Raw genomic sequence first — 20,849 nt, 5'->3', positions numbered from 1 at the left:
CTGCTGGGACTGCAACCCAGCTTCGAGAAGAGGAAGGACGGCCCCGGGAAAGGTAAGTTTTTGGGGCCTCACCAGGGGTGATCGCTGGGCCCCAGCGAGGCAAGGATGGTCGATTGTGGGGGCGGGTGGGCGTGTTGAGTGTTGGGGGTGGTTGGGGCATCGGGGCGGCCCTCCGTCGGGCATCAGGGTGCCTGATCATGAGGGCTCCCACGCCCCCCCCCCCAGCCCCAGGCTCCTTTTAACAGACAGCTTTTCCGGGCCTTGGTCGCCCACTTGCCAACGGTAAAATCCCCGCGGCGGCGGACAGAGGCCATTAAGTGGCTGTTGACTGGCCATTTAAGGGCCTTGATTAGCCTGGGGCGGGTGGGCCGTTTTTCGCTGCTGCCACCCCGTGTAAAATGGCAGCAGGAGTGGGAGCAGGTCAGGAAGGGCCCCCAGAGCCTCCCACTCCATTTTGCACCACTCCCCGCCGCCATCTTGCTCTTTGAGGGGGCGTAAAAATCTGGCCATGTTCAACTTGTATAGAGCATTAGTTGGACCACACCTGCAGTACTGTGCAGAGCTCTAGGCCCAGATTTTCAAAGGGCCATAGTGCCGGTGCAGGGCACCATTTGAAAATTGCGGTCCCAGAAGTCGTCTCATGATCCTGATGCATCAAGGACAGTTTCGAATTTTCAAAGTGTTGGGGAGGGGAGAAGGGAGAGGGAGCACGCACACTGCCAATTAACAGCCCATTAGCTTGCTAAGGGGGCAGGGGCAATCGGAAGCCAATTTTAAAATCTGATTTTGGTGATCCTAACCAATCTGGTGTATGATCGTGCACAGCTGTTGGGGTCATCACAGGGCAAAAGAAAGTTTGTTGCTAAGTGTTGAAATGAAATTTGAGGGGCCAACTGTTCTGGGTTGAGCGCTGTACCTCTATTTGGCGCTCATTGCCACTTTCCACCTGCTCTCTTCGACAAGGCAGCAGCAGGCCTCAACTTGGCTGCTGCCTGCCTTTGCTGCTGGAGCTAGGCAGGCAGCTCCCCACTCCTGGAGGCGCTTGCCGCCTCTAGTTGCTGCTGCCGCTGAGTTCGCCTCCTGCCCATTTAGAGCATTAGCATTCAAAGATTGCATTGCGAGAGCAACACAGCTGAAGCATGGGGTCAGAGCCCAGAATTCATCAGAGCTTTGGGTTCCCAATCCTACTTTGAAAATCCAGCCTCTGGTCTCTATATTGTAAAAAGGATATAGAGACATTGGAGAAGATGCAAAAAAAATCACAGCGATGATAACAGAACTTAGCAAGGAAGATCGACCAGATTGGGGGTCTCTACTCTCGGAAAAAGAAAGCTGAGCAGCGACCTGATAGAGGTATTACAATCAGGTGAGGAGGGGTCAAGAGACTCCTTGGATGACCCCAACAGGCTTTATTTCTTTTAAACAGTGAATATTCTTACCAATTGGACAGGTTTTCTTGAGTTTAAACCAGAAGGGGGTTAGTTTATTGTAATTCAAATCAAAAGCAAATCTAAGTAAAATAATAAACTATGTCCCAACTTTCACACTCATACACACAAATAGGTTACAGAGTGAAGAAGAATAAATTGGTTGGATTAGAGTCCAGAACAAATAAAAGAATATACAGTCTTTGGAGTCTGGTAATTCAGTGGTCTTCCGGTTGAACTCGTGGTCCTGAAGTTTCTGGCTAGTAGAGGTGGCCACCTGGTTCAGGGTTTTCTTTGAGACAGTGATGTAGATGGTTTTCTCCCCGAAGTCTCTGTCTGCAGCAATGTTAGACTTGGATGTTTTGTAGTCAGCAGACTGGGTTCAAACTTACAACATTGCCTGGAGAAAGAGGGAGAGACAGACAGACAGACAGACCCCCACTTGGGTCCTGCACTGGTCAAACTCAAGTGCTTGTCTGCTATAGCAAAATGAAACTGCAAGTTTTCACACAGATGGAGTGGAGAGACTGTCACATGATTGTCCAGGGTATTCTCTCTATTGCAATTTAATTAGAACATGTCTAAATTCCAATCTCTCAGGGTCCCATTATTTCAGTGTTTGCCGTTTGAGGTTCGTCTTGTCGTGGAACTTTTTTTTCGCTTCTGTTTAAAACAGTGTGCCTTTAAGACTGTCTAAAACAGGTGTACCTTTAAGACAGTGAGAGAGGTTTTTAGATTCTTTGATAACAATGTGCCACAGCAAGCCTGTTTCCTAGGCAACAGCAGGAGATGTGCTGTAATATTTCAATTTGACTGTGTATAGGGACTGGCTGAAACCAGTCTGAATTGGAACCCAACCAAGTGTGCTTACTGAAAAAGAAGCTGTCTATATCTCAGCAGAAGATCTACAGTGAGCTCAGACTGTGTTTGCCTAAGGAGGAAAAAACACTGGAAAGAACATTTTCATTATTGGAGGTAGTAAAATCCATTTTACTTCGAAACTCTATGAAGTCTCTGATACAGCAGTAACTCTCTCTATTGCCTGTTTGTGTTTGTTGGAATTTATTTTGTTTATTTATTGATACAGCACTGAAACAGGCCGTTCGGCCCACCGAGTCTGTGCCGACCAACAACCACCCATTTATACTAACCCTACAGTAATCCCATATTCCCTACCACCTACCTACACAAGGGGCAATTTACAACGGCCAATTTACCTATCACCTGCAAGTCTTTGGCTGTGGGAAGAAACCGGAGCACCCGACGAAAACCCACGCGGTCACAGGGAGAACTTGCAAACGCCACACAGGCAGTACCCAGAATAGAACCCGTGCCCCTGGAGCTGTGAGGTTGCGGTGCTAACCACTGCGCCACTGTGCCGCCCAATTCTCAGTAAAGTTTCTACCAAAGGACTGCCAATTTGAAGATCCAAGTAGACCGATTGTTAAACTCTTCATTGAAAGAACTGTGTGACGCCTGCTGCAGCTGAAGTACTTTGCCTATCTATTAAAGCCTGTTTCATCGAATTCGCCTGGAGACTTCGAGTGGCATCTGATTATTCTACTCTGGGACACCTCATCAACCAGGAATGTAACCCACCAGGACTCTCAACCCAGCTACTTATTTTACTCTTGAGAAACACCATTTTTAAAACTGGTTATCCATTGATTTTTGAATGTATGTGTGTGTGCATAATAACTTATAGATTTGTTTTAGACATAGGCTTATCTTAATAGTGTTTAAGATTTAGTTTTTTAATAAATAATTAATTGTTTGTGTCTAACGATACCTCATTTGGTATATTTTATTCTGGGGGTTAATAAAGTGTTTAATTTGGCTGTTTTCCAGTTAGGTGGGAAACTTTAATAATATACTATGGCCCGTGAAGTGATGGGACTGAATTGACGGTGCGTTGCTCCCACCTCGGTCATAACAGTCTTCACCAGTGTTAATGTTCCAGGAAGGCTTTGAATGTCTTGTTAATGGAGATAAGGCAGGTAGCTCATTCAAAGTTCGCAAGCCATTGTTCTGGTGGGAGGTTAACCAGACAGTAACCAGAAATAAACCCTGTTGGGGTCAAACAAGGAGCCTTGATACCTTGGTATGTGTAGTACTTAGATGCAAATTGCAGTGGCCATTTTAGCTGCTTTCTTTTTAAAGTTTAATTCAAGTTCTTTATCTCCTGCTTTCTTTTTAAAGTTGAATTCAGTTTTCCAACCAATGGGTTAAAAATCATCATTCAGCATAGCAAGTGTTCATGGCAGAGATCTTCAAAATTATAAATGATTTCAGTGCGGTAATTGTTGGAAAGATGGTGGGAGTCCAAAACTAGGGGTGATAAATATAAGAAATTCAGGAGAAATTTCTTTACCCAGAGAGTGGTGAGAATGTGGATCTCACCGACCACATGGAGAAATTGAGGTGAATGGCATAGATACATATAAGGAGAAGCTAGATGAACACATGAGGGAGAAAGGGATAGAAGGTTATGCTGATGTGGTGAGATGAAGAGGGGTGGGAGAAGTCTCATGTGAAGCATGGCCAGGTGGGCAGAGTTCTATTTGTGCTGTAAAATGCTTTGTAATTCTGTGTACCATTGGGTGGCAGAGGTTTCAGTTATGTAATGTGATTCTGTTGCTTGTGACCTTTCATGACTGAGTTCCAGTATTAATTTTTTTTTACAAGCTTGGTTGACATAAACCTAAGATGCTGCGACTTTCATATCTTAAACTTGGTATAGTTACAGAGACCTGTTGTTTCTAACTATTGCTCTAACATTTAGAAGCACAGAATAATCTATAGTAATTTTACTGTAAGTGTTAATGTCCAAAGGTTGAAAACTTTACCACTTTATTTTATGTGTTACATCACTGATGTTTTATGAATTTCTCAGCATATCGTTCACAAGTTTTGGTTATTCTATATAGATCTCTAGTATGCTTTCCTCCCTGCAATAAGTTTCAAAAAATACAGTGTTATACAACAGAAGTGAAATGAGGTAGTGTGTTATCATTTTGCTTAACCCCTTTCCTTTCAATGTATTATGTAATGCTGCCAAGTTAAAATTAAGAATGGGATCTTCATTTAGCACTAAGTTTCTGCAAATCTGGCATTCGTCTAGCAGAATGATCATCATGATTGAGCTTTTAATGGCTAAAATTCCCTTGTGCTTGATGCACTTTGTAGCTTTTATTTATTTTATTTAAATAAAATATATATAATAAAACTACAAGCAACTATGTATTTATTGGAGTATTGGAACAATATGTTTGTGGTGAGGAATATCGCTCGCACTCAAATAATTCTGAAAAATTAAAGTCTTTTATTTTTATATGGTGTGGAAATGTTAATTTAGTGCGAACAACTGTAAGGCATGAGATTCCATTTTATAGCTTGATCCATATGGGAGTTTATGACTGAGACTGTATCAACACATCAGGTCACTAGCCCGAGAGAGCCAGTGATGTAGTACAACTGTGGTCATAAACTTCCAAAATACGTATTACATAGCAAACCTAAAATGATTCTTATTTTCAAAGCAAAAGCATTTAATTACGTACTTTTAAGAAAAAGCTTTCCCAAATCTTAATTTAAAGTGCAATTTCTGTTCCAAATGTTTATTGCAGATCTCCACTTAAGTAGATGTTTAAGCAGCTATTTTATTGTCATTTGCTTTTCTACTGCTGAGCACAAAAAAATTGGCTGATTTGCTTAGGTGACAGGTAAATAATTATCTGCTTGCAAAGTTATGTGTCATTCTAATAGGTGTAGACAAAAGTACTGGACCAGAATACGAGCATTAAAAGAATTTGTCTCACTAGGAGAATGACCCCTGACTCTGCATGGCATAGTTTCCTTGATGATTTATGCGTGAGAACAGGAATTTGAAAAGATATTTGCTCTGCTTTTAAGTAACGTTCAGTTGTTGTAAGTCTAAAGCAAAGGCGTTGCAATTTGAAATAACGTTTTTAATTCATTGTGGACAAACAAGTAGTCTTCATTTTGAACAGTCTAACTTGAATGTTCATAACTTCAACAAAGTTTTGAAGTATGATTTAGAAGAATCATAGTTGTCTGAGTTGGTTCATACTTTATCTTGAAAACTTCTGAATGTGAAGATCTTGGTGTCAGTATTGAGATATTGAAGAGAGTGAACTGAAAGGATATGTTTGTTGTGAAGGCCCAGGTTAAGTGAGCACATTGAGCATATAACATAATAATTCTGGATTTTGGGTGTGCCAGACAGCTGAATAAAACCTCTTTTGATGACGTGTTAAACATAAAAAATACAAATGGTGGTGCAATAGGGAGAAAATGCTGTATTGTATGTCTAGAGTTTGTTATCCACGGAGAGTGCAGAATGATCACAAAATAAATCTTCAGCATTGTTTTGTTTGGAACAGCTTCATGCTATTTAAAATTCCTTTAATCCTGACCTTCCTTTTGTGTGTGATTATACTTGAGGTTTTCATATAGTTTTTACATTTAAATACTTTTTTTTGGGTTCCAACAATAACGTTCATAAATAGTTTTTTTGTTAGCAAGCCTTAATACTTGTAACACTACAAGGATTTATTCATTTACCTGTCTGGGGACTACAGAGAATAAAGATCAATTATTAACAAAATCTAACATTTCATTCAAATTACTGCCACTTTATCCCATGTGTTTTAAGTGGGCCATCTGTCCAAACATCTCTCCATTTTTTTCTGATCGTTTCCTCGACTTATTCGTGAACCGTGGGAGGGCTGCTTTGTAGTCTCCATGTAGCTGGTCTTGTCTACCTCCACTGAATACTTCTATATGCTTGCATAACATATCTTTCATGCTCTTGCAAATTCTCTGAAATCATTTCAGATGAATAGCTAACTTCTCTAGTGTGCATTCGTATGCAGAAACTGACCTCAGCTCCTACAAAACTGGCCACATTATTCGTGATCATTTTTGTGACTCCCTGCAGTGGAAGTTATGACTAAGAGTTTGTTAATGATCCTTTCATTGAATAGCTAAGCTACTTAAAATCAGAATTTGCTTTTAATGTAAGTCTCTCTTTTAATTCAAAGCCTATATTTGATCAACAACGTTGTAATATTAGCAGATGTTAGAAAGTTGTGCATCAATTAATGTACTAGATTTTTCTTGACTTAAAACAACTGTCCTAAATTCCCTTTTTTAAGGGGATAAAACCTGGAGGGATAAGAGGCATTGAAATAAAGGATCAGTGAACTAAACTTTAATTGATTTTTAGTAAGGTCTTGTAGGGCTGCCTATAGCAGTGCCCTGTCTATATATCTATAACGGAGACTGATGGCCAGGGTTAGTAGGAAAAAGAAAATAAATTATTAGTCATCTCTCTAAAGTTTGCCTCATCCTAAGCATTGAGGTGTTGAAGTATCGAAATTATGTTTATCCCCCAATCAACTTCACTTAAAACAGATTTATCCGGTAATTAGCAATTTGCTGTATGCAAATTGCTGCTGCATTTCCTACATTACAAGTGACTACATTTAAAAAATAAATAATTCATGGACTGGAAAACTATTTGGGTTGTCCTGCAGTCCTGAAAGGTGCTATATAAATTCATTTACTTCTTTCTTTCTCTTTCTCACTCACTTAAACTGTCTTTCTTTCTCTTACTCTCTATCATTCTCTTTTAAAAATTTCTCTTTCTCTGTATTTTTCTCTTCCTCTAATTTGCTGTTGTGCGTCAATACAAATTGTAATCATTGTGTGGAAAACTGACACACTGTGCAACAGCTTCATGCTTTGCGTAAGACTTGATGCTTAAATATGATTGCTGGGCCTAGAAATTTAGGACAGGGAGAGGAGCAAAGTTAAGTTTTCTGGGCCAGAATAATGAGGTATTGGGCCTCGGACCTCACTGTCATAGAGCTGGCAGTAGCCAACCAGCAAAGACTGGAGGATGTGCAAAAAAATAAATCTGCCCATTGTGACATTAGCAGCAGTCCTCAGGTAGGAAAGAAAAGACTTGCATTTATATAGTGCCTTTCACAACCTCGGGACGTCCCAAAGCGCTTTACAGCCAATGAAGTGCATTTTGAAATTTTTTCACTATTGTAATGTAGGAAACACGGCAGCCAATTTGTGCACAGCAAGCTCCCACAAATAGCAGTGTGATAATGACCAGATAATATGATTAACTGTGATGGGGGAGGGACGGGAACAGGGAGCAGGGTCTTTAATGTGTGGTTGCGCTCCTCATGGCTCCACCTTCAGGTAAGTTCTTGGTTGGTAGGTGTTCACTAGACTCAGTTTCCCCCAAGTGTAGTCGATGATGAAGCTGGCTGCTTCAGGACAAAGTAGTGTTGAAATGAGGATCTGAGAAGGGTGTTAGCCTCCTATTTGCATTTACAAAGGGGCGAACACCTGCTTCATTTGTAGGTAAAGGACACCTCCAAATATGGTGGCAGGTCCACTTCCAATCGGAAATGTGCGTGTGCTTCCTGCCTGCCGTTTTGGGGCATCGTGGTCTGTGTAGTGCCTGAAAACAGGCTATACACCCCAATTTCTTGGTCCAGAAGTTTTTATCTCGATCCTTGCCTCAGTTCATTAGCTGCTGAAACATTCATTCATACTTTTGCTACCTCCAGACTCGACTATTCCAGTGCACTCCCGGTCAGCCTTCTTCCACCCTCCATAAACTTAAGCTCATCCAAAACTCTGCTGCCCATATCCTAACTCGCCCCAAGTCCTGTTCACCCATCACATCTGTGCTCGCTGACTTACATTAGCTTCTGGTTCCACAATGCTTCAATTTTAAAATTCTCTTCCCTCCATGCCTTCACCCCACCCTATCTCTGTATCCTCCTCTAGCCCTATTGCCCTCCGAGATCTCTGCACTCCTCCAATTCTGGTCTCTTGCATGTTCCTGATTTCCTTTGCTCCGTCATTTGCTGTCATGCCTTCAGCTGCCTTGGCCCTCAGCTCAGGAATGCCCTCCCTAAATCCCTCCACCTCTCTCCTTCCTAAGATGCTCCTGGAAAAACCTCTTTTTGACCAGGTTTTTTGGTCAGCTATCATAAAACCATTGGCTCTGTATCAGCTTTTGTCTGATAGCGCTTCTGTGAAATGCTTTGTGAGGTTTTCACTACATTAAAGGTGCTATATAAACACGAGTTGCTGTTGTTCACGGTGTCTTCAAGCACTTAATGGTAGCTGTCAGGTAAGAAGAAAAGATTCACTTTAAAAAACTTGTTTTTGTGGCATTGACAAAGTCATAACGTAAGAAATTGGAACAGGAGTAGGCCATTCGGCACTTTGCGCCTGCTCCACCATTCAATAAGATCATGGCTGATCTTATTGTGGCCTTAACTCCACTTTCCTGCCTGCCCCTCATAACCCTTTACTCCCTCATAGATTAGAAATCTGTCTAACTCAGCCTTGAATATATTCAATGATTCAGCCTCCACTGCTCTCTGGGGAAGAGAATTCCAAACATTAACAACCCTCAGAGAGAAGAAATTCCTTCTCATCTCCGTCTTAAAAGGGAGACTCCTTATTTTGAAACTGTGTCCCCTAGTTCTCGATTTCTCCAGGAGGGGAAACATCCTCTCAGCATCTACCTTGTCAAGCCCCCTCAGAATCTTATACGTTTCAATGAAGATCATCTCTCATTCTTCTAAACTCCAATGAGAATAGCCCCAGCCTGCTAAACCTTTCCCCATAAGACAATCCCTTCATCCCAGGAATCAAGCTAGTGAACTTCTCTGCACTGCCTCCAATGCAAGTATCTCCCTCCTTAAGTAAGGAGACCAAAACTGTACAAAATAATTTCTTCTCGGAACTCGGTATTTGGATGAGTGTTCTGCATATTACAGATGAATTGTTTGGTGCCTGGAGTTTCTCTTGTTTAAAATTTCAACAAAAAAATAGTCACTGCACTGTGGGGTGGAACTTTAACAAGCACAGTTTACATTTAGACAGTTCATGCATGGGTAGGTCATGTCAGTGTCCGAAAAGCATCGCTGTGTTGTGATACCAGTTTAGTTTGTTTTTGTTAAGTGTAATTGTAATCTTGTAATTTAAAAAAAAACAAAGAAATGAACTAAGATTAACAGCTTCTAAACAATCAATTTAGCAAATGATGATTGCAGTATTAAATCTTGTCTGCTATAATTTTAACCTTCTGTTAATGCTACTTTCCTGGCCAGTGTAATACTAAAGCTTTTGAAAAAAAATCTAACCATGCCTTTCAAAATACAATCAGAAAAAATGGAGTGACTGGTCATATATCTGAATTAACATGGTATTTTATTATATTGACTACATGTGATTTATGTGCTTTTGCGAAGGTGTAAAGCTCTATTTTATGTAATATATAGGCTTTAATCGTCCTGGATACCATGTATTGCTGTTAAATTGAATTCCCAGTGGGCACATCTCTTCTGTTGATCTGAAGCTAAGGCAGCAGATTGGTGCAAAAACTAATTAAGCTATTAAAATAAAAGCTGGTGCTAGTGAGCCAAATCATACACTTAAGGACTATTTGAGATCTTATCAGCTTAATTTGTACATTAATATGGTACAACGATGCACAGCACCAGTGTTTAAAAAAAATTCTGGGCCATAATTGAATATGTATTTCTGCAATCAACCCTTGTTAGACAAAGGTATTAGGGGATACGGAACCAAGGCAGGTGAATGAAGTTAAGATACAGATCAGTCGTGGTCTAATTGAATGGTAGAACAGGCTTGAGGGGCTGAATGGCCTCCTCCTGTTCCGACATTCCGAAATGATTGCACAGAATGGTGTCACTTTGAAGGAGAATGGTGGATCTAATGTGCTTTACTGTTAGTGATCCTACAATAATCCAAGATTGTGAGTGATTAATGATTCCACATCTGCATGAGGAGAACACTAGCTTCTGCCTGCCTTATACAGGGTTTGGAATATATTAATGACTTCACGTAAGGTTTTTTTAAACGCCATCAATTGATGAACATTCTGTTCATTATGTAGATCGTTATGACCTTGCCAGTAACAGAAATTGCATTCCCATTCCAAAACTGTAGGTTTTTTGTCTTTTCTAAAATAAATTTGGTAAAGATTTTACCCAAAGTGGTGAAATGTGCAACTCTCTACCACATGGAATGGATGCATTTAAGGGGAAGCTGGATATGCACATGAAAGAGAAAGGAATAGAAGGCTTTGTTGATGGGATGAAATGAAGTAGGGTGGGAGGAGGTTTGTGTGGAACATGAACCATGGATCATTTGGGTCGAATGGCCTGTTTATGTGCTGTATGTAAGATTTTGTTTACATTTCATCTTTCTGCACTTTCGCGAAAAAGCATTTCCCATAAAATGCTGCTGCTTACTAATATAGAGTACAAAAATGAAGTAAATGATGAGAATAGTTCTTCATTGGTGTTCTCTGAATGTAACCTAAAATTGCCATCTTGTTTTTTTTGTGATGTAGAAATGCTTTTGGTCTTCAAAGAGTTGACTGAAAATGCCATTAACCGCAGAGATTTGTTTCTTTGATTTAGTACCTTGAATTTGATTTGAATGTCAAACACTTCCACAAAACCAAAATGGAGATAATTGACAGTCTCAAACGTGTACACATAATGATAAGAATTTTACAAGCACATTTTCCAGCATATCACTTATTAACATTTGATTTTTTTTTAAACAGAAGTCTTGCTCTCATGGGGAGAGCATGTTTTGTTTTGTGAGCAAGATTCTTTCAAGTTTGCAGGGGTGGTGATGAAAGAACAATTTCTTTCAATTTGAGCAGAAAATGTTTCAAAACATTCACTGGATGATCGTTAATAAAATAAGACTCAAATTCAAGTGACACTTTAATAATTTAGTGCCTTTAATATATCTCTGTGATTCAAGTTCATTGAGCACATCTTTTTCATCTTTTAGAAATAAAATGTTCTTCATTCTTTGGTGTGCAGGGTTCCTGCTGCTAAACAAGAACAGAGGAGCTGGGAACTGTCAGTACAGCTGGATGATGGGGTGCATTCTGTTACTGTCTCACGATCAGGCTCATCATACACTGTAAGCTTGAAACAATATCTCTGCCTTTTAAACCTAGTACAAAGTTGCTAACACAGCGTATTGTTTGCCGTTCGCCTTCTTCAAGTGTTCTGTAAATTTGAAATGCAGTTTACTGATCAAAATAAACTAGATAAGTTATTGTTTGTGTCTTTCAGACAGAAGCTTGACGTTTCTCATTTTACATAGAGAGAACTTCTAAGTTTCCCAGCCCCTCAGTGTAAGCTAAATTGAAGACTGTGCTGTGGAAAAAAAAACACTTCAGGCTTTACATATTACTGAGCATAATTTCCCACTTTCAAAGCTTGTATTGGCAACATTAGTTTAACGGAATATGTAATGCTTATCGTTTGAATCTGGTTAAAATGCAAAAGTGGTTACTTTAGGGGTAGGATTTGCATCACTGTGGTCTCATGTTTAAGACTATGTTGCTCGGTTGATTGACTCGACATAAGTTGCGAAAGCTAATGTTTGGGACCTCTTTTAAGATGAGACTGGCTCACATGGATTTAATTAGTAGGTCATGTTGCCAACATGTCCATGTGCTGCTACAGATTTCTCATTTCAATCACCCATAACTAGAAATACCTCACTTCAAATGGGTCTCTTCAAAGGAGGTTTTAGGGTTCAGGATTTTACTGGTGGTTTGATGTCTGATTCCTTTTTACTGAGGAAGGCCTTGTGTTTGTTCAACTGCTTTTATGGAGAAAACATCTTCTCTGTTTGGTTGTTGAAAATCCTCCTGTAATAACATCAGCTATTGGTTCCTTTACTTGTTCTATGGAACAGATCCCAAAGCATTAAAATTTAGAAGGAAATGCACCATAGCATCTCATTAATCTGGTTACTATGCATACGTATTTTTAAAAAAATTATACAAGTCTTTTCATGCCCATTTCCAGAAAAGCCATTCCCCTGCAGTTCGATTGCCAGTTTGTTTTGTGAATCCCAGATTATGTTGTCTTTATTTTTGCTTGGCTAATTTCAGTTGTGCCGTCCAAATACTCTTTTTCAAAATCCTTACTTGTGCTTGCAAACTCCTCCAATACAAATTATTACTCTTCACATACAATTGAATAGGGTGTCATCCAAATAGAGAAGGAAATCACAGAATGTTGTCCCTGTGTAGTTGTGGCCTCCATGCAGCCATGTTGTCAAGGTGTCTGCTGTAGCTCAGTGGGTAGTACTCATGCCACTAAGTCAGAAGATTGTAGGTTTAAGTCTCACTCCAGAGATTTTGACCACAAAAATCTAAGCTGGCACTTCCAGTGCAAGACTGAGGTAGTGCTGCGCTGTCATGGGTGCCATCTTTTGGATGTGACATTAAACTATGGCCCCGCCTTCAAGAACAAGAACACGAGAAATAGGAGCAGAAGTAGACCATATGTTCCATCGAGCCTGCTCCACCATTCAATACGATCATGGCTGATCTTGGGCTTCAATTCCACTTTCCTGCCCGCTCCCCATATCCCTTGTTTCCCTGCGAGACCAAAAATCTATTTATCCCAGCCTTAAATGTATTCAATGATGGAGCATCCGCAACCCTCTGGGGTAGAGAATTCTAAAGATTCACAACCCTTTGAGTAAAGTAATTTCTCCTCATCTCAGTCCTGAATGATTGACCCCTTATCCTGAGACTGTGTCTCCGTGTTCTAGATTCCCTGACCTGTGGGAACAGTCTCTCAGCTTCTATCCTATCAAGCCCTTTCAGAATCTTGTATATCTCAATTAGATCGCCTCTCATTCTTCTAAACTCCAGAGAATAAAGGTCCAATTTACTCAGCCTCTCATCATAGGACAACCCCCTCATCCCAGGGATCAATTTAGTAAATCTTCACTGCACAGCCCCCAGTGCAAGGATATCTTTTCTTAAATGTGACGACCAAAACTGCACTCAGTATTCCAGATGTGGTCTCACCAAAGCCCTGTACAATTTTAGTAAAACTTCTTTATTCCTGTACTCCAATCCCCTTGTAATAAAGGCCAACATGCCATTTACCTTCCTTATAGCCTGCTGCACCTGCATGTTAACTTTGTGCGTTCCTTGTACGAGTACCCCCAAGTCTCTCTGAACATCAACACTTACCAATTACACACCTTTTAAAAATATTCTGCTTTTCTATTTTTACGACCAAAGTGAACAACTTCACACTTCCTTACATTATACTCCATTTGCCATCTTGTTACCCACTCACTTAACCTGTCGATATCACTTTGCAACCTCTCTACATCCTCCCCGCAGCTTACCTTTCCACCGAGCTTTGTATCATCAGAAAACTTAAGTACATTGCTCTTCCCCCTCAGGCAGATGTAAAAGTTCTCATGACACAATCCCAACAACAATAACTTACATTTATATAGTACCTTTAATGTTGTGAAACATCATATGGGGCTTCACAGGCATGTTTATCAAACAAAATTTGACACTGGGCCACATGAGATATTAGGACAAATGACCAAAAGCATGGTCAGTGGGGTAGGTTTTAAGGAGTGTCCTAATGGAGGAGAGAGAGGTGGAGCGGTTTAGGGAGGGAATTGCAGAGTTCTCGAAGAGATTCTCCTGAGTATCCTGGACAATATTTATCCCTCAACCAACATTAGTAAAGAAAAATTAACTGTTCATTATCTTATTGTTGTTTGAGGGAGCTTGCTTTGTGCAGGTTGACTGCCATGTTTCCCACAATACAATACTTCAAAAGTACTCCATCAGCTGTAAAGCAATTTGGGACATCCTGAGGTCATGAAAGGAGCTACATAAATGCAAGTCTTCCTATAGAGTACATAGTCGTCTATCTTCCATCACCGCTCAAGCACCCCCCCCCCCCCCCCCTCACCACCCCATCATATCATCTGACCCCCAAGCCAGGTATATGTCAGCTTTGCTTTTGCAATAAACTTCAGTCTGTTCTACAACAGGAAATATTTGTTCAGCAGGATTTCATCAGCTCTTTCTTGAAACAGATACTCACGATTATTGCACCCTAAAGATGCACATTGTTGCACTGTGCTAATGGGTGCTCAGCTGGGCTTGCTACAGAGTCTTCAAATGGTGGTTTCATCCTTGTGTTCAAATCCCTCCATTCCCTCCACAGCCTCGCCCTTCCCTGACTGCAATCTTCTCTACAACCCTCCAAGATCTCTGCACTCCTCCAATTCTGGCCTCTTGCATATCCCTGATTTTAATCACTCCACCATTGGTAGCTGTGCCTTCAGCAGCTGAGGCCTGAAGCTTTGGAATTCCCTCTGTAAACTTCTCCACCTCTCTCTCCTCTTTTAAGACGTTGCTTAAAACCCACCTCTTTGCCAAGCTTTTGGTCACCTATCCTTATATAGTTCAGTGTCAAATTTTGTTTGATAACGCTCCTGCGAAGTGCCTTGGGACATTTTACTGTTTTTAAAGGGCTATATAAATGCAAGTTATAGTCTGTTGTTGTTGGAAAGCTGACTGGTGCCCTTAACCCTTTATGTATAGGCAAGATCTTGGAATTGAGTTGTGTCGCGATTTACAGATGTTCCAGGTCAGATACAAAATCAAGTGTGAACTTTGAAGCATTTTCAGAAGACAAGTTTTCATCAAATTATCAGGTATTCACTCTGGCTGTTCAGCACTGGTGCTCCAGACTGTTGGACTGTTGGTACCAGGTACCGTCAGAAAAACACTGCTGCCACCCAGTGGTCCTCTAAGAGAAGCTCAACCCGACTGTTCACCTCACTCAATAAACCACCAGCAGCAGCATTAACCAAAGCACTGGCTTGGTCCATATCACAACTGGAAGTAGAATGGGCCTATACGTTAAGTAAAATAGGTCAATGTTCTCGAGTTTAGAAGATGTGATCTCATTGAAACGTATAAAGTTCTGAGAGGGCTTGACAGGGCAGATGCTTCCTCTGGCTGGGGAATCTAGAACACAGGGTCACAGTCTCAGAATGAGGGGTCGGCCGTTTAGGACTGAGTTGAAAAGTAATTTTTTGACTCAGAGGGTTGTGAATCTTGGGAATTCTGAACCCCAGAGAGCTGTGGATGCTCAGTCAATGAGTATATTCAAGACTGAGATCAATAGATTTTTGGACACTAAGGGAATTAAGGAATATGGGAATAAGGCAGGAAAGTGGAGTTGAGGTTGAAGATTAGCCATGATCTTATTGATTGGCGGAGTAAACTCGAAGGTCCAAATGGCCTACTCCTGCTCCTGTTTCTTACATTCTTCAGGAAGTGGAGCTGGTCTTAGGCTTGTGCCTCGCCTCTTCATTCCCCAGTCGCTAATATGTTAACTTCAGGCTGCATTAGTCCAATTTCTGACAGCTCTGTGACAGGTTTTTGAGTGAGAAATAACCTCAATGAGCTTCTAAAATTAAGGATTTGCATTGGTGATTTTGACTTGCCTGATAAGAATGGCACATTCCATTCAGTGCTTAGTTGTAGCAGCGATGCTGTCAACTAAAGCAAAAGATTGGCTTTGCTGGCAATATTTTCACATCCAGATCATTGGTGTCACCTGTGGTGCATCCACTGCTAGCCAGACTGCCATTATTTACGAGAGATGACATGCAATAAAATTGGACATTGAGAAACCATCAAAAGTAGCAGGAAAGTCATGTGCCTGTGTGTTCTAGATTTGGATGTGTTTCCTTACATAATTATAATGCCCCCAATGCTTCGAGATTGAACTTTACGTTGCTGTGAACCCTGCTTAAACCAGGACCTGTACAGGTCATACAGCATAGTTATCCATTCAGTAGGTGCCGTACAGTTTAGAGAAAGTGAACTTCCTCATTGCTCGAGTAAACGTGCTATGGTCTCAAGAAGAGCTTTACTCGTGGACCTGTACTAACAACCCTACACTGCACATTTAATAGATTCTGTTCCTCAGTCTGAGGGCAGAAAATCCAAGCTGAAACACTCCTAACTGTCAGGCTCCTATGCACAGTATGCCCCACAGTGGCCTTCAGCTCCACAACCCTCTGAAATCTCTGCGCTCCTCCAATTCTGGCCCCTTGTGCATCCCCAATTTTAATCGCTGCATCATTGACTTCTGTGTCTTCAGCTGCCTAGGCTCCAAGCTTTGGAATTCCTTTCCTAAACCTTGCCACCTCTCTACCTCTCTCTTCTCCTTTAACACGCTCCTTAAAACCTGCTTCTTTGAACAAGCCTTTGTTCATCTGCCCTAATGTCTCCTTATGTGGCTCGGTGTCAAATTTTTTTTTGATAACGCTCCTGTGAACTGCCTTGGGACATTTCACTATGTTAAATTAAAGACGCTATGCTTAGAGTCATTAACGGCACCGAATGAGGCCCTTCGTCACATCGAGTGCATGCCGACTCTCCACGGAGCAATCCAGTCAGTCCCACTCCCCTGCTCGATCCCTGTAGCCCAGGCAAGTTTATTTCCCTCAAGTGGCCATCCCATTTTCTTTTGAAATCTTTGCTTGTTTCTGCTTCCTTCATCTTTGTGGGCAGCAGGTTCCAGGTCATTACCACCTGCTGCATAAACAAAGCTCTTCCTCCCATTCCCCCGCATCTCGTGTCCCAAATCTTCCATCTGTATTCCCTAGTCCTTGTGCCATCAGTTAATGGAAACAGTTTTTCCTTTTCCACCTTATTTAAGCCTGTCATAATCTTGTACACCTCTATCAAATCTCCCCTCAATCTCCTTTGCTCCAAGGAGAACAACCCCAGCTTCTCCAACCTAATCTTGTAGTTAAAATCCTCATCCCTGGAACCATTCTGGTAAATCTCCTCTGCGCCCTCTCAAGGACTCTCATATACTTCCTAAAGTGTGGTGACCAGAACTGGACACAATGCTCCAGTTGGAGTCTAACCAGAGCTTTATAAAGGTTCAGCATAATTCCCTGCTTTTGTACTTAATGACTGTATTCAAGAAGCCCAAGATCCAGTATGCTTTGCTAATCACTCTCTCAATATGTCCTGCCATCTTCAAAGATTGATGCACATGCACCCCCAGGTCCCTCTGTCCCTCACACTCTTTAGAACTGTACCATTAAGTCTGTATTGCCTCTCCCTATGCCTTTTGCCAAAAAGCATCACTTCACACTTCTCTGTATTAAATTCCATCTGCCACTTGTCTGCCCATTCTGCTAGCCTATCTATGTCCTGTTGCAGACGATTCGTATCATCTTCACTGTTTGTCACCCCTCCAAGTTTGCTATGATCGGCATATGGAAGTTGTTGGGGTTTTGCTGCACTAATGTTGCAGGTGGGGTGGGGGATTTGGGGGCAGAGGGCTGTATTTGTGGCCCGGAAATCCTGGGGAGGAGGAGGCTGAATTTAATACCCAGCAGCACCTCGTTATTATGTTTTACTCCCGGACAGATTGAGATGCTGACTGTGCCGGTTGGGAAATTCAGCAGTAGACAGTTGCAGCCAGGGTCTGGAAAAGATCGGGACATGGCGGTGTGGCAGGGGCCGGGTAGATCTGGGTGCGGCACGTGGGTGGAGGAGATTGTGGCTGATGATTTGTGTGAGGGTCTGTAGGGGTGGGGGGTGGGGTGGGGAGAGAGTGCGGAACACCTAGCTGCTCCTCCCGGCTCACAAGCTGTACCGGACAAACACCTAGCTGCTGTTGCCGGCAGCTCCTGCCTCCCTTTAACGACTGGAATTCCCAAGCCAAGGACTCCTACCCCAAGCCATTAAATTTAAATGGCTCCCAAAATCTGAGGAACATTTCCTCATTAAAATATTCTGATCACTGAGCGCTCTCTCCAGAGCAGGTTAACTCACCACACCCTAATTCTGCTGTGTTTAAACTGGAATTGGGCAGCTGGAATTGGGTTTCACATAGCTACCGATTTAATACCCCTCCGACCTCTCCAACGCTTTCCCACCTGATGTGGGGGGAATTTTATTGACTAAACAGCACAGAAACAGGCCATTCAGCCCAACAGGTCCATGCTGGTTTTGCTCCACAGGAACCTCAGTTCATCCTATCAGCATATCCTTCTATTCCTTTCTCCCTTGTGTGTTTCTTTCACTTCCCCTTAAATGTATCTATGCTATTTGCCTCAACCACTCTCTGTGGTACCGAGTTCCACATTCTCACCACTCACTAGATAAAAAAGGTTTCTCCTGAATTCTCTATTGGATATATTAGTGACTATCTGAGATTTAGTGGCCTCTAAGAGAACAGTTCAACCTTGTTGTCACAAGCAGTCAAGCTTAACTGGCTACCCGCTAGCTCCTTACCATGGTTCTGGTTTTGGCAGTAATCCCTGTTGCATCCCCTGGCCTGGACACAATTTGTCTTTGAAGGCCATGGACACAAATACATAGTGCTTGGCATATCAGCAGACCTGAGCTGTGAGCTGTCTGGTTATCCGTATTTCAAAGCGCATACCTGCTGCAAATCACTGAGAAATTCTGCAAAAAGCAAAGTGACTTGTGAGTTACATCCGAAGCAGGGTGAAACCCAATCTATCCTTCTGTGTTTCAGAATGTTCCAGGTCTTTGTTCTCAAAGTCTTATGAAGATGTTACTTCAGAGGGCCATGAGAGTTCAGAATGTGACAGCAGATGAACTTTACACAAAGATACAAGAAATCTTTGGCATTCATTGGATCATACAGCACATTTGGCATATCATGCCAGTGAAACAGCTATCCAATCCCCTGCTCACTCCCCATAGCTCTGCACTTCTTTTCCTTTTCAAGTATTTCTCAAGTATTATTGAACCTGTTTCCATCGCCCTTGCAGGCAGGGCATTCCCGATCATAACAACTCATTGCGTAAAAAGATTTCTCCTCATCTTCCTTCTGGTTTGTCTCCCAATTATCTTAAATCCATGTCATCTAGTTACTGACCCTCCTGCCAGTGGGAACTTGAAATTGGTCAAAGATGGACATCTGCCAGGGCAAAAGCTCACAAATGCTTGTTAGCAAGAATTGCAACAACTGGACTGTGGCGTTTGACTTTGTTCTTTTAAACAGAAATTTCCTGCATAGCCTTCTCTGTTTCCCCTCATTTTCTAAAGGGTATTCATAGGTACAGTTGTGTAGTGGTTGTTATTGGACCAATAATCCAGAGGCCTGGACTAATTATCCAGTAGAATATGAGTTCTAATCATACCAATGGTAGTTTGAGAATTTGTGTTCAGTTTAAGAGGAACTGGAACTAAAAAGCTGGTCTCAGAGTGACCGTGTAACTGGGGGAATGCCGTAAAAACCCAACTGTTTCACTCATGTCCTTTAGGAACAGAAATCAGATAATCAGTTCAAGATGAAGGCCTACCGCCACCTTCTCAGGGCAGCTAGGGTTGGATAATAAACAGCAACCTTGCCAGTGACACCTGCATTCTGAGAATTAATTTTTAAACAATTCAGATATTTAGATGGAAGAAATAATAATGGTTTGGGGATTCCCTGTCGAGGGAAACTTGTTTCTTGGGCATTGTTGACCTGAAGATCAGTCAAATGCATTGAGTCCCCAGTAACAATAGCCTGTTAGGACTGCTAGCAGTCCATGTATTACAACCCTTTGACAGGAACTATTATATTACCATGAGTTAGTTTTACAATTTTTAAGCCATAAACTCAGCATTTGAAATTTACCACAAAAAAGCGGAAAATTAAATTATTTTAGTATAATTTCCCATTTTTGTCCAGTGGAAGTTCTCTCTGGGACAGGTGAGCCATTGTAAACTGTCACGTCACAAGGAATCTTTGGAATACAATATCAATTTGAGCCACACCACTAAACTGTGCCAAGTAATGTCTTTACCGAAGCACTTCAATTTCTTTATTCCAACTTCGGCGTTGTGTATCAAAATCCCCCAGGTCTGTTAACGGTCCTGTGAAGCAACTTGTGACATTTTACTATGATAATGGCGCTATATAAATGCAAGTTGTTGATGATAGATCTTGGAAAAGTCCCTCCAGTCTGTCACCAGGAAGATGGTAAGAAAGGAAAGTTTTCTCGGTTTTCTTTGCTACACAGGGAAGGGTCCAGGAATGCTTGTTGGATGAGGACGCTATTGGACTTGGCTGAAAGATATCCCAACAGCACTCATAGTTAAGGTTTCCACATGTAAATGGTGACTTTGAGGTGTCAGAAGATATCCAGCTCCTGTGGAATCATACACCACTGAGGAAGTGGTTGGGGGGATGGAGTTGGAGAGAGTCAACACTCTATAGACGGAAGGGAGGAAAATTATATCAAGGCTTGTGCTACTCTACTGGTACCACCTTGTATTAAAGCTCATCAAATTTCATAATATAACCTATTTAGCTGTCTCCTCCCTAATCTTCAGTAGTTGCAAGATTGCCCAGATTAAAAGCCTGAATGTTTCTAGTAAAATAAAATATTCTTGCCCCGCAATGATTACTTATTCATTTTCAACATTCTAAGTCTTACTCTTGAAAAGTTTTCGGATTAGACAATGCCTTA

The 20,849-nt window shown here is 41.5% G+C and overlaps 1 protein-coding gene across 8 annotated transcripts in view; it reads left to right on the top strand.

Moving 5' to 3' along the window:
* The window catches only part of pcca (propionyl-CoA carboxylase subunit alpha), a 374,025-nt gene that overhangs the window by 225,013 nt on the left and 128,163 nt on the right, over positions 1 to 20,849 (top strand). For 5 of the 8 annotated variants that reach the window (XM_068034216.1, XM_068034214.1, XM_068034222.1 and 2 more), the window contains one exon: positions 11,354 to 11,456. In XM_068034216.1, coding sequence (XP_067890317.1) covers positions 11,354 to 11,456 — 103 coding nt within the window. Of the gene's footprint in view, positions 1 to 2,324; positions 2,403 to 2,514; positions 4,548 to 11,353; positions 11,457 to 20,849 lie in introns of those variants that run through there. The other 3 variants (XM_068034219.1, XM_068034218.1, XM_068034220.1) reach the window with 3 other exon arrangements.

This window comes from Heterodontus francisci, chromosome 6 (genome assembly GCF_036365525.1).
Source record: "Heterodontus francisci isolate sHetFra1 chromosome 6, sHetFra1.hap1, whole genome shotgun sequence".
NCBI classification, from domain to species: domain Eukaryota; kingdom Metazoa; phylum Chordata; class Chondrichthyes; order Heterodontiformes; family Heterodontidae; genus Heterodontus; species Heterodontus francisci.
The sequence above is the reverse complement of the archived record's forward strand: the minus strand, read 5'-3'. Positions and strand labels throughout refer to the sequence as shown.